A 14,265-nucleotide genomic window follows, 5' to 3' on the forward strand; every position below is an offset into this window, starting at 1 on the left:
CCTTTTGATTTACTTTTCTCTCCTCTGTCCGGTTAGAGGGGAGTGATAGAGCAGCTTTTGGTGGGCCCCTGGCATCTAGCCAGGGTCAAACCACCACAACCAAGTTTAAAATTTCATGGGAATGCCAGTTGTTGTGGTTTAAGCCCAGCAGGCAGCTCAGCCCCACACAGCCGCTCGCTCACTCCCCTTTAGCAGGATGGGGAGAGAACTGGAAGGGTAAAAGTGAGAATGCTCATGAATTGAGATAGCCAGTTTAATAGCTAAAGCAAAAGCTGCACATACAAGCAAAGCAAAATAAGGAATTAATTCACTACTTCCCATTGGCAGGCAGGTGTTCAGCCATTTCTGTGAAAGTAGGGCTCCATCACAAATAACAGTTAATTGGGAACACAAATGCCATCGTTCTGAATGTCCTCCTCCTTCCTCCTTCCCCCAGCCCTTATTGCTGAGCATGATGTCATATGGTGTGGGATATCCCTTTGGTGATTTGGGGTCAGCTGTCCCAGCTGTGTCCCCTCCCAACTTCTTGTTCGTCCCCAGCCTCCTCACTGGTGGGGCAGTGTGAGAAGAGCACACCTTTAACACTGTGCAAGCACTGTTCAGCAATAACTAAAACATACACATTATCAACAGTTTTCATCACAAATCTAAAACATAGCACCATACCAGCTACTACAAAGAAAATGAAGTCTTTCCCAGTCGAGACCAGTACACTGGTGTACAGTTAGTTGATTATTGTATTCTTGAACTATATTATTTGGAAAGAATTGTTGCTGATTTGTGTATTCACTCTAAGATAAAGAGAGGGAGATGCAGCAATTGTTCCATTGCTTTGGTGACAGCATTTTCTGGGAAAATTAAGTGTTTTCTGCATACTGATTGCTAAAACATAAATGATTATAAAGGGTATGCAGTGAAAAATTAAGTGAAAAGCACATTCAAGAGCTATTCCTGCTCCTGCCATCTGAAATTCGTTTGGATTTATAACAGTGTTTTCCCACTCCCTTTGTTCTGCCACTTATATTGGACCCTTCTCCTCCTTCCTGTATTTTACCTTAACTCACAGCCACAAGAATAAAATTGTAATTTTTAGTACTGAAAGTCGTATTAGAGATGCTGCCAACTGAAAAGAAAAAAAAAAAAAAAAAAAAAAAAAAAAGAGTCAAAGATATGTGTTTTCCCTAATAACTTTCAGTAGGAATGATCTAATTTGCTAATCATAGTGTCAGATAAAAGATAAATAAATTTAACCAAAGTATTTTGTTTGTTTTAAACTGATGATGTAATGTAAACCATTTATGAAAGTAAGAAGTCATTTGAATTTTGTCAAACTTGAAGGAAAGATCCTAGTGAGAGAAAAGAATCCCCCTGGTTGGGATAAAGCCTATGGTAAGGAATTTATTTGTGTGTGGCTTTGTGCTCTGGGAATAATGCCAAACAGAAGTTCTCACAATCTTGATATTTTTGATTCTCTAATGGAGCTGCTGCCTTCTCCCATGCCAAAACTCCCCCCTACACAGACTGTTAAAAAGTTTTTTTTTTCAAAGCTTTTAAGTCACCTTCTTTGTTTCTTCCCATGTAGATGTAAATAATTTTTATGGACTTTTATTGGGAGAGTCTCTTAATTTGCATTCTGTCTTTGAACAAGACTTCAGGACAGGACATACTGTCATTCTTAAGACATGTTACCATCTCTCTGAAATTATATTTATTCAACCTTACTTTTCCTGGAAACGAATTTTTTTAATCATTCCTTCTTTTATAAAGAAGATAGAACTAAAAGGCTGCATTGTTACTTTTAAGAAAGCCGTGTGCTCACTTACTTATTTTTCTTATTACATAAAAAACTAAGAGAGGAAGAAAAGGGAGCATAGTCATGCTGTCATTTGGGGATATCGCAGCCTAGTCACAGAGACTTATTGACCTCAAGATGTCAACATACTGTAAAAACAGCTTATACAATATCCAACAATCAGGTCTTTCCATTTGTTTTCAGAGTTCTGATACATTTATTTTCTGAGGTAACTGTAGTTTGTAGGAATACTTAAAAGAACATTTTAAGTACAGTACTTCAATTCAGAAACATAACTTAGCTCAGTCATACTAAGTAACTTACACACAAATGGATTTATCCACATAAAGAATGAGGTATTCTGCTGAACTTCTGTTGAATAACAAATACAACTAAATAAATTCATCAAAAGTTATTAAATTACACTAAGTATTATCTTTATAGGTCAAATCAATCAGATGATAAATCCATGAGGTAGTATTCACTGAGGATGTCAAAATAGAATCACAGAATCATAGAGCATCCCAGGTTGGAAGAGACCTTGAATGATCATCAGACTTTTGTGGCAAAGGGAGTCTAGGTGAGATTATCCAGCACCATGTCCAGTTGCATCTTGAAAACCAGCACATCCCTTGGGAGGTTGTTCATCACCTTGCATTAGATGTAAAAAAAATACTCAGCTTCAATATAGTAAGTGCTAAACAATTTCTGTCAATTGTGAGATGAATTTGATGTTCAAATAGTGCACTATTTGCATTTATAGTCAATGTCACCATCTGTAAAACATGTAATTATTGTATTTAACTTATCTGTTATGGTTAATGACCTTATAAAATTAGTTCTCACACTTTAGTGACATTCTTCAGTATCTGAATAGCAATGAAGTTCTGAATAAACAACTTGTTAATGTTGTGTTCAGCTGTTAGAGCTCTCTAGTATCTTGGTAAACGTTTAAGTCAGAAAAGCCTGTGTGTTTGTGCTTACCTTTGAAGCCTGCAGAACTAAATCTTATCCGCTGAAAGTGAGCTCTGGACTTGGGCAGAGCCCTTAGGGCTTTCGACTGGGTGCACCTTGGATTATGCAGCCACACAACTGCTTCCATGTTGCATGACTGGGATGAAGTACAATAGTGATGTAACATGTAATGATTGCAGTATCTTTTCCTTTTAAACATTGCATGTTGCATGATAATGTAAGCGCATTGGAAATCTGTGTAAAGACCCTGCAATGTGGGTACAGCAAGGGAAATGAAGACAGAGTAGTCAATATGCTTTTTGAGGATTGCAGAGAATAACCTTTAGCAAGCCTGGGAATAGATCCCGGATCACATGCATGATATAGATTTCATGGTCTCTCTCCTACTATTACTAATTTTAAACAAACAAAATTTCTCTTTTGTACAACTGTCAACACTGTATACACAACACTGTGTACAACTGCCACTTCTGTGATCTGTTTTTAAAATAAAGAGAAGTGTCATATAAAAGTGAGAGCGAACATAACAATTATTAGTCAAGTACATTTATCAATATTGTATCTCATGCATATGGAAAGGCTTATAATGAGCATTAAGTCTAGGTGAGAAACAAAGTGCATCAAATAACTACCAGAGAAAGTGCTTGCACATAGCAAAAATTTGTATTTATGTGTATTGTTAAAATAACTCAAACACTTTGCAGGAAAAGAGTCTTGCTAAACTATTGGAAATAGCAGATAAATGACCCATTCTTTGAAAATTGTCTGGTGATCAGGTCAGTCAACTGCCAAAGATCTGAAAGTGGTATTTATAAATTTAAAGTTATCAAAGCAGTTGAAATATCTTAATGAATACATTTTCAAGTGTTTTAAATCCATAGTGATGTTTGAAGAAATTAAAAATAAGGATTTATGAGAATGGTAAATCAGGAATTAACCAGAATCTTCAACCATACTAGGGGTCTTTCATGTGTATCTTCTATAATCTCGTTCATAAGAGATGTGGGGTGAGCTCTAGTTCCACTGAAGGCAATGTCAGGTTTACTTATAAAAGAATCTCAGCAATTGGGTGACAAAACAATAGTATACATGGATGGGAAGTTTGGGTATAGAGAAAATATTTGCCAAGTGTGGCATTGTCTTTTCCTTCTTTCCTACTAATGAATTATTTTTGAAAGAAATCCTATAAACAATGTTGCTTTTGATGTTTAGACACAACTTTTCTTCTTGTCTTCCTACAAATGAATGTGCTCTCTGATGAAGACTGTTTCAGCCCAGGCTGAGGTTTGTGGATGCTCACCAGCCTGCTGTGTTTGAATCTGAGACTGCATCCAACCACTTGTATGTTACTTTGAGACATGCTCCAGCAATGCAACATCCTTCTTGTAGTGAGGGGCCCAAAACTGAACACAGTATTCGAGGTGCGGCCTCACCAGCACCGAGTACAGGGGAACGATCACTTCCCTGCTCCTGCTGGTCACACTATTCCTGATACAGGCCAGGATGCCATTGGCCTTCTTGGCCACCTGGGCACACTGCTGGCTCATATTCAGCTGGCTGTCAACCAGTACCCCCAGGTCCTTTTCCACCAGGCAGCTATCCAGCCACTCTTCCCCAAGCCTGTAGCGCTGCATGGGGTTGTTGTGACCAAAGTGCAGGACCCGGCACTTGGCCTTGTTGAACCTCATGCATCTTCAACCATACTAGGGGTCTTTCATGTGTATCTTCTATAATCTCGTTCATAAGAGATGTGGGGTGAGCTCTAGTTCCACTGAAGGCAATGTCAGGTTTACTTATAAAAGAATCTCAGCAATTGGGTGACAAAACAATAGTATACATGGATGGGAAGTTTGGGTATAGAGAAAATATTTGCCAAGTGTGGCATTGTCTTTTCCTTCTTTCCTACTAATGAATTATTTTTGAAAGAAATCCTATAAACAATGTTGCTTTTGATGTTTAGACACAACTTTTCTTCTTGTCTTCCTACAAATGAATGTGCTCTCTGATGAAGACTGTTTCAGCCCAGGCTGAGGTTTGTGGATGCTCACCAGCCTGCTGTGTTTGAATCTGAGACTGCATCCAACCACTTGTATGTTACTTTGAATGGGGGCAGGCAGTTTCTCTTCATGGATTGAAAATTCACATGGTGGGCACAGACTCTCTGTCATTCAAGTGGGGATAAAGAGAACCAAGTTCCTCAGCAGAAAATCTGATAAGTGGAATGATGAAGACTTTCTTTAGAGGAAAAAAACAAACAAACAAACAAACCTGAAGTAATTTTTATGCTCTTGTACTTCTAAAGAGCAAAAAATCATATGTGTTTCAGGTAAAAGGAGAACTATACACATATCTTTCACTGTTTCATTTTGTTGTTCAACTGGGTACTGCCTATTCCCTCGCTGATTATTCTTGATAATGATTCATGGTAGGCTGCCAGGCACTTCTTTGGGTAGGCTCCCTCCTAAATATGACAAATGAAATGCTCAGTGTATGTCTATAGTAATTTGTTTTTACAAAATTTATCACCATTCTGTTCCTAGGAAGTTAAGTGGAGGCAGCGGAAGGAGCTGCACTGCAATCAAGGTCTCACTAACTTTACTCTGTGGCACCACTCTGTTGAGATGCAAGCTGTAGATTTTTGGAAGAAAGATAATTTTCCTTGTTAGTATCAAAACCTGTAAACACATATGAGTATATAATGTAAGGAACTGCCTCTGCCATCCATATGCTGCAATAAGTGAGGGGTGATTTCAGGATACTCCTGTGTTTGAGGAAAATCATATGAAGCAAAAATAATGTTCTTTAAAGAGTACATTGTACACGTTTCTTCACAGTTTGGGGTTAAAATTCCAATGGATTTCAATTTTTTCAAAGTTGTAAAAAAATTATTTCTCTTCTTTAGATTTCGAGGTATAGAATGGAATTGATGGTTGAATTATATTTGTGAAAATTTAGAATCAATTTCATGGTTGTTGATTGCACTTGCTGACTTCTAAGGGGCTTCAGGATAAGGCCATAACTGAGTTTTGAGGAAATACTAGCCTAGTTTTTATTATGCAACTACTTAACTGTTTTCCCTTCTTTTTAATCATTAGGTGATGCTTTTCCATGGACTATTAGTCTGCATCATTTCAGTATATATACTCTTCTTGGACAACAGATGACACTTAACTTAGTGGAACCAATGGGCTGTACTTCTACTTTAGCTGTTACTTCACAGAAACTGCTTGCTTCGGGGCCAGAATCCAGACACTCATTTGTTGTCTGCCTCCATGTCGACCTTGAGTCCCTTGAAATAAAATGCTCCAACCCCCAGGTTGGTATGTTTAATTGATTTATGAAAGGAAATTAAAAATAACTTGATTTAAGTACAATTGTTCTGCATTTTGTTGAAGAGGGTCTCTTCTATCTTAATTTTTTTTTAACTGGGCCATCAAGATCAAGGTGCTTAGATTAAGATTTGCTTTGAAGCTCTCTCAAGTTTTGTAACTTAAACTCTTCTCAAAGTGTAATAGCTACAGTATAAATGCATCTTTTGGCTGATGGAGTGAAATGAATTGCAGATGTACCATTAAATGCTGTTCTGCTGTCACTGTGGATTCATATATTGAAGTGGTTTAATGTGTTGTTTTACCATATTTTCATGGAACTAAAATTTATTTGAACATAAAATGTTTTTAGGCAAATAATGGTATCCTTTATTAAAGGGGAAAAGAAACCCAGATGAATGTGTGTAAACAAAAATACCACCTCATGTTTATTAAAAGGCAGAGATGTTGCTACATTCTCAGAAAGTGCACCCTATATTTTACTGACCTGGATCAAGTTTTCTGTAGTTCCAAATAGAGTGGGTTTTTTATGCAAAATTTTTAGTAATCTTTACTGCAGCTTGAATAACACTTACCTGACAGTTGCAACATTTCCAGTGGTACTGGAGAGAATGCTCTCATTCCTGGGAATTACAAATCTCTTGAGATCTGAGTAGGGCTCTGCATTCATGTGCTGCCTGCTCCAAAGTTTAGCCGTATGTTCAGATTTTTTCAATGGATGTCACAGACAAAATGGACTGGTTATTACTTCATTTAATAGAAAGAAAAGAAAAGAACACAGACTATTATAATTTTGATCTGATAGCACGTCATGTTTCTAAGGATTTATGGACCTATGGCCTAAGTCTGGGAATACTAAAGCTAAGGTTGCTGTTTTAATTTTAATGTTATCCCTTGTGTGTACTCATTACAATATGTTTCTCAGTTGCAACCAGTTTTTACCTTGCCTCAGTCCATCTTCTATGAATGAAACAAGTGTTTTAAACTACTTATTTATTTTATCCTCAATGTGTGGTCTCCTGCCCCATTCACTACCTTCCAGCCAAGTGATTTCTGACTCATTTGCTATATGCCATTGTCTTCTGCACAGGGTGAGCTCACATGCACTAGGAGGAGGATTGGTAGAGTGAGTTTGCATACTGGACATGGCAAATTAAAATTTAAAATTGAGCAGCCTCAACAAGGTCTACTCAGACTTGTAAAGCGTATGACACATGTGCTTGCACATATAAAGGGTTATCACTGTTATAAATGTATAAATAGGAAAGGACAAAATTATGATTTTGCTGACAATTTTACATTTTATATTTAAAGTGTTCTGAAAGCCTTACTTTGCAACTTTGTGGTATTTCCATAACATTTAATGCATTCATATGTCATAATTTCACAGCCTAAGGAAACTTGCCTTATTCTGTATTGATTTTCATAGAACTGTACAAAATTAATATTGATATTGCAGCTATGTGGAGAACTGATAAATATTTTGAGATGTTCATGTAGCAAAACAGTTTGCTACGTTTGATTGGCTCACACTCAGTGAAAGTCCAGCAAATTGTCTGATCAGCTCTGATTTTTTTTTTTTTATATCTCCAAATGCATTACTCATGGTTAATATATGTAATACAGTAATAGTATTAATTTATAAGCAGAATGACATTGTTATAAGTGGAACCCTTATCTAAATTTGTATTGCGAGTTAAAATGAAAAATGGAGTACATAAAAGACATTTTCAAGCTTTCTCACCGAAGTTTAATCAAATAATTTGTTTTGCAAAGTGTAAGAAAATATTTGCATTAAATATGTAAATTGTAAGCTTCATGGAAATCATATTATGAGTACAGTGAAACGTTAAAATCAAGTTGTACAGTGGAATATCAGACCAAATATTGTCTTAAATTGTCTTAAAGAATGTCCTTGTACACTGTGATGTTATTAATTTACTGAAGTATTAGAATGACCAAAAGGATGTGGATAAATTATTTGAGTTTAGTGAAGGTTCTTGAGCTGTACTTCATGCCTTACAGTTGCCTTACTTGTCCTTTCTGCTTTACTTATGCAAAAGGGAGGAAAAGAAAACCCATCAGTCTTCTTTCACCAGATGTTCAAGAACAGAAGATGGAAAATACAATCACATAAACAGCATTTGCTAGTTATAAATTCACAGTAGAATAACAATGAAATTTGAGTCTTTAGAATGACTGGCTGTATTTTGTCTATAGATGACAGCCTTAAAGTAGGTGATATTTAGTGAATTTGTTAACTGGTAGCAAAGGTGAAGTATTTTACTATATGACTATTATGATTTAATATGAAACCATGTTCTGATGGTTGTATCCCTTTAAAGTCAGTAGATACTTCCAGTGTGCAAAATTGCCAGGATATTGCCTTTTGTTGTAATTTTCAATTTTGCAGTAATGTGTTACTTTTTAAGTATAAAATGCTGTAACATACTGAACTTTACAGATTTTGCCAAGTAGTCAGTGGGGTCTTACTGAGTTATGTGTGGTTTTGCTGGGGAGGGAGTGGAAGCAGTGAGAGAGGGAAACTTTTCTTAACAAACACTGGCAGAGTTATTCCTATTTTTGTCATACCATTTTTCTTCTCTTGAATAGAGTGTGCTGAAAATAATTATAATATATTAATTGTTATACTCAAAAATACTTATAAAGAAGAGAGGCCTTACATTTACATTAACTCTTCTAATATAATCAGAAATGGATTTTCAAAATAATAAGACTACTCACTTGAAGAAGTGCAAGTAGAAATTTGCATTTTAATGAGTAACAGCCAATGAAATAAAATAAAGTGTATTAAAAATAATCGAAGACATAACTTCAGCTCTTTATCTGAAATTTTTAAATTTAATTTACATATAGACATGTGCCTTCTTTTTTGTTTTAATGAGGTTTGTGGTGAGGCTTTTTCATATTTTCTACTTTGTAACCTATCTCCATGAAAATCATCCCCCTCTAACCAAAGTGTGCTTTTTTTCCTGGTGAACTTGTTTTGTCTCTGGTTTCAGAGTAGGGTAGAGTATTAGAGTCCTACTACTTGGCTGTCTGGTTGCTGGTGATGTTCAGAGACGTGGCTACTGCTGTTTGAAATAGCCACTGTTTCAGAGTGGCTGCAAAGATTCTAGCCTGAGCACCTTTAAAAAATCTCCCTGCTAGCATAAGTAATTATTAGCTCTAATAATTATGACTGCTGCAACCCCGGTAAGATTTAAACTCTTCACTGTTGGATTAGCAGATGACAAGCCTCTTTATCTTGTGTATGAGCATGTGTGTTATCACAGAAGTTGCATCTTCCCTTCTTTTGTGTTATTTTGTGCCTTTGCAAACAGTAGCATTATTAAATTTCTGGAAGCCCTGCTTCATTAAGACAAGTACAGCTTAAATTATCCTTTAGTTTCTTGACAAAAAAATATTATGAGGGAGGGGAGATTGCAAGCATGTATGATTTGGGTATGTGCCTGTAACCTATTAATTTTCTAGAGACTCTTTTGCCAGAAAAGTGTCAACACCAGTTAATGTTATATTACTTAGTCAATCAGATGGACATTATTAGTTGATCTTCCTGTGTTATATGGAAAAGACTCAGGAAAACTTAGAAATTTGTAGTTAGTAATTTAAAGGCTACCAGTGCATGTCAGAGTGCTACAGGCACAAAATATTTCAAAGCATAACTAAAAGAACTTTTTGCCAGAGCTAGAGTTATTGTTTGTTTGTAGATTGCTCTGTATATGAGGACAAAAAAAGTACTAAGAAGTTTATCTCCTTTAAGGAAAAATTCTGTCAAAAGAGTATTTGACCTGCTCAGTGTAAGCCTTGAAACTTCAAAAGAAAATCCAGGATGAATTAAGAACGTTTTTATAAAATTCCAGCACTTTACCTCTTAAGAAAGGACTATAGCATGTACTTTGAAACTTCATCACACACTCTCACGCACAAAATCAAGTACTGTTTTATATCAAATGTAGATTGACAACAGTGTTTTTCTGCATCTGTTCTGCCCACATAAGAAGCCAGCTTCATAGAGTAGATATGTCCTGAGGCTTAAAGTTCTTATAAATATGAGAATTTCCATTTTTTATAATGGCAAGTTGGGTATGGTATCCAGCTGTGGATCTGCTTATATATTGTTTGCAGTTTTCTCTGAGCTTGTTTTATGCAGTATATTGCAGTATGTTGTCATACAAATTCCGTGATTAATGCTTATTTACAAAAACTTGTGTAAATATCTTAGAACTGAGTCAAACAATGTGCAAGTTAAACAGTGTATTTCTGAATATTGGAATGATGTATGCCAGGAGACTATTGAGTCTGATAGTGGATATGCTTCCTAAAATGTAGGACAGCTTCATATGTTGTGTGGGATCATTATTTTAATACCATTTAAATGAATAATTTTTGCATCGTTAATATTTCATAAAGTTTTATGTGTTTTCCTTTTTCTAGCGGCAGTATCTATACATATGAAATATACCATAAATTATTTTTGTTTAATTTTTAAAATTGACATTAGTAAAAGTTTCACAAGACCATGTTATTGGTTGTTTTTGAGCTATGTGCTATATGCTTAGACAAAGCACAGATTATTTTTATCCAAATCACTATACTGTAACTGATGTTAATTATTTTAGTTACAATGTAGTTGCTTATCAGAACATTATAAATGGTGAGAAGTTCAGTTCACCTGATTAAGGAAAGCTTCATGTTAAAAAAGGGTTTTTTTTTCTTTTCAGGTGCAGCTTCTGTATGAACTGGCTGAGATCACAAGTAAAGTTTGGAATAAAATTCAGAGGAAAGGAATTCTGTATCAATCTGCTGTCTACACTGAAACGATGACAGGACCAGCTCCTCCTAGCTCTCCAGTTAAAAGTAGCGTTGGTACGGCTCCACCAGATACCAGCACATACAGCCCATCTGCTGACATTGGCACCACTACTGAGGTAGGCTTTCTTAAAAAAAAGTGTGACTTCTGACTTACAAGGTGTGGTGCACAGTCAAGTGAGAATCAGAAGGATCTGAAAGAGCGGTAGTGTCCCTATGGAAGGTAGCTGCCCTGATAAACTAATGAAGAATACTTCATTACTCGGTTTGGTGGAAGAAGAGGAAGGAGGGAAAATAATGCTGTATTATTCCTATGTTTATTATTTGTCTGGATTGTTTCTCTTTGAAATGAATGAATGTTAACTGTTGTTAGAAAATTAGTTAGTGTTTTCAGGTCAAGAAGCATAAGGCATTTTTCAAGTCCAGAATTATTAGAGCAGTAACTGGTGTTTTGGAAGTACCTGTGATACCTGTGCTGCTTGTGGGTCATTCCAGGTAGCTTTGGCAGTCAGCCTGTCACATTGAAGCCAGTCAGCACGATGCCTGAGTTGGTGCAGAGCTGCTGTGCGTAGCCTGTATTGGCCACCAGGAGAGGGACAGGGGCAGTGAAGGCTCCCAGGGCTGGCCTTGCAGGTCACTCAGCTGTGTGCTCACCCCAGATCCACCCAGACATTGTTACCCTCCATCTATGAACTACTTCTGGAGCTCAGGTCCTTTCCCTCTCCCAGCTGTCCCATGTCTCAGGAGTGCCTTTGTAACTCAGTCACATGAGGATTTGGGTATGCAGCTTCAAATATAAGAAAGATCGAACACTTGGTTTTATGTATTTCTATTTCCTTGATTTACAGCACTGCATAACTGCCTGGAGCAATCTGGTACCTCATCTTAATCTCTTTGTGTGCCTAAGACTATAAAATATTATTTTGAGGCATGGGAAGGAGCTCTGCTTCTCTGCCATACTGAGGAGAGCAGGCCAATTCTTTTATCAGCATGAATAGAGTGTAAAACTTCATCCATGAGTATCATTAGCTGTGAGTCACCAGGTAGCTGATATAGTAGAATGGGTGCTCACAGGAGGCTGTGCAACTGAATAGGCCCAGTATTTGTGATTTTCTTAGTGCCCCTGTCAGGCTTACTAGTTAATGTAATGAATTGGCCTTGTTTGTGCTCCAGGAGAGAGACAAAAATGTGTAAGATGAGTTGAAGGTCTAACAGTGGTATATCATACGTATGCAATTCTTCATTCTTAACATAAAGCTATTAGAAGGCGGGGAGACAGTTCTGAGGGACTGGGTTTCATTCTCAGGATAAGCACAGCAATTTTGGGGGCACCTCATAGAACTGTTCTGGAACACAGGCAAATACACAGCAGTTTGAATGCTGAGTGCAATTACATATTCATTTGGCCAGGATTGCTTTAACCCTATGTATGGTTTACATTAGCTCCTGGGTTTGGAGAAAATGAAATGGTGGTTACTAGTGCTTACTTTTTCTATGCATCTCACACACACACGCACACAGAGGTAACTGTCATTAAGCAGTGTTTGAGCTAGAGTTTCAGTTCTTAAGTTGTTTCACTAAAACATTTCTAGATTATTTGAATAGTCTTGGGTTTGGTGTATTTCTACGTGTGTGTGATCTCAGTTGGGAAAATTTTGCAATGGATAGAGAATTGAAGGTAAGCAATAATAGTAAGAAAACAATGGGGTCACAAACCCAGTATTTTTTTCACCTACTCGCATCAAATCCCTTTCTCACTAAAATCAGAAACCACCAGCTTTATAAATAATGATTTGGTTTTGACCTTCTATACAGACAGCAGTATTTGGAGTACATGCTGTACTTGGAGCATTACTTGAAACCGATTCAGTAATTGTTTTAATCCATATGTTACCAAGATTATTTTGGTAGTATGGGTCCAAGTTCAGTGCCATATCCTACCCCTCTGCAAAATGTTGTTCATCACTTATTTAATTTTCTTCCTATTCTCAACAAATGTTATGCACTAGCTAAATAAATCTTCTCCTGATCTAAATGAGGTTTGATGACTTAGCCAACAAAGGACAATGTTAGAATTTGTGTTCAGCCTTTTCCATTCTGAAGCTAAGACCATAATTTCAATCTTGTTAGAATAGAAAGTTCTATTAAAACACATGGCATTAATATTGGATTTTTTTCACAATAGGGGACTTAAAGTTGACGTAGCACTTTACAACTGAGATTTGAAAACTGGTTTGAAAGGCATGTATCATTGTCCTTAGGCAGGATAAATAAATTTAAAAATTGACTGTTCTCTGAGGATATTAATAAAGATAGGGAAGACGAAAGAAAGGTACAAACAGGAGAAAATGTTTGCATGAAGCCATAGTTCATAGGACTGTAAGCCTGAGGGATAGAGCTCCTGTCCATCATCTCCATTCAGAGCTGTCAGCCCAAGGTGTTCTGGCTGTGGCTGGGATACGAAAGCAGTCCAGAAGAAAGAGCCAGCACAAGGGATATATAAGTGCACAGATAGAATCGCGTATTGAGGCAGGTGTTGCTTGTTTAATGGAGACAGTGAGGTGGGAGAATGTATACATGGCCAAATATTTGAGGTTTTAAGTTGTTCTTGGTCAAAAATTGAAAATGAGGATTAGGAGAATAATTTTTGTATTGTCAGGAAAAGATTCACAGAGTTATTCAAGTAGGAGAGTAATATTTTTGGCTCAGCAGCTAAGGAAAATCTTATTCCATTTCTGATTAACTGGGTGGGAACATTGGGTGTGTTGAGGTGATTAAAATCAAAACAGTATGTAGGGCGTACCAGGGTTTTAATAAACAGTAAAAAAAGAGAAAGGCAAAGGTTTTGAGTAACTGTGATTGAAAAAAAGACATGGAGAGAATCTTTGTCATGGGAAGTCAAGCCAGAGTTTAGATTCCTGTAAGACTAGTAGCTACAAAAATGCTGTATTTGAGTTTGTGGCTACTATTATTTTTATGAAATTGTGAGTGAGTGTTTATACTTGAAGAGCACCTTTGATATCAGTCTTGTGATTTCTTGAAAAAAGTTAGTGGTACTGTAAGGTGAAAAGAATGGGTAGCCAGTGGAGGGGAAATTATCTGAAGCACTCTATCACCATTTTAAATCAACGTAGTTATCACTTTACCTGATTTTTTTTTTTTCTTTTTTATCTCCTGGTGGCCAACAGTAAAAATAAATCTCAAAGTGATTTGAAGCTATACAATGAACTTTTGCAGATCAGCATGTGTTAAGTAGCGAACAACACTGTTCCTGAGACTATGGACAGTCCTGTTGTCTGTGAGTTCTGTAGCAATGTTGTGGGTGGGAAAGGGAAA

At 36.7% G+C, this 14,265-nt stretch overlaps 1 protein-coding gene across 1 annotated transcript in view; it reads left to right on the forward strand.

The window, feature by feature from the left end:
• VPS13B (vacuolar protein sorting 13 homolog B) overlaps positions 1 to 14,265 on the forward strand; it is a 482,902-nt gene that overhangs the window by 250,809 nt on the left and 217,828 nt on the right. Inside the window, exons 23-24 of the mRNA XM_035893844.1 lie at positions 5,863 to 6,083; positions 10,842 to 11,048. Coding sequence (XP_035749737.1) covers positions 5,863 to 6,083; positions 10,842 to 11,048 — 428 coding nt within the window. The remainder of the gene's footprint in view (positions 1 to 5,862; positions 6,084 to 10,841; positions 11,049 to 14,265) is intronic.

The sequence above is a fragment of the Egretta garzetta genome, unplaced genomic scaffold, assembly GCF_000687185.1.
Source record: "Egretta garzetta isolate BGI_Z169 unplaced genomic scaffold, ASM68718v1 scaffold154, whole genome shotgun sequence".
In the NCBI taxonomy this organism is placed as follows: domain Eukaryota; kingdom Metazoa; phylum Chordata; class Aves; order Pelecaniformes; family Ardeidae; genus Egretta; species Egretta garzetta.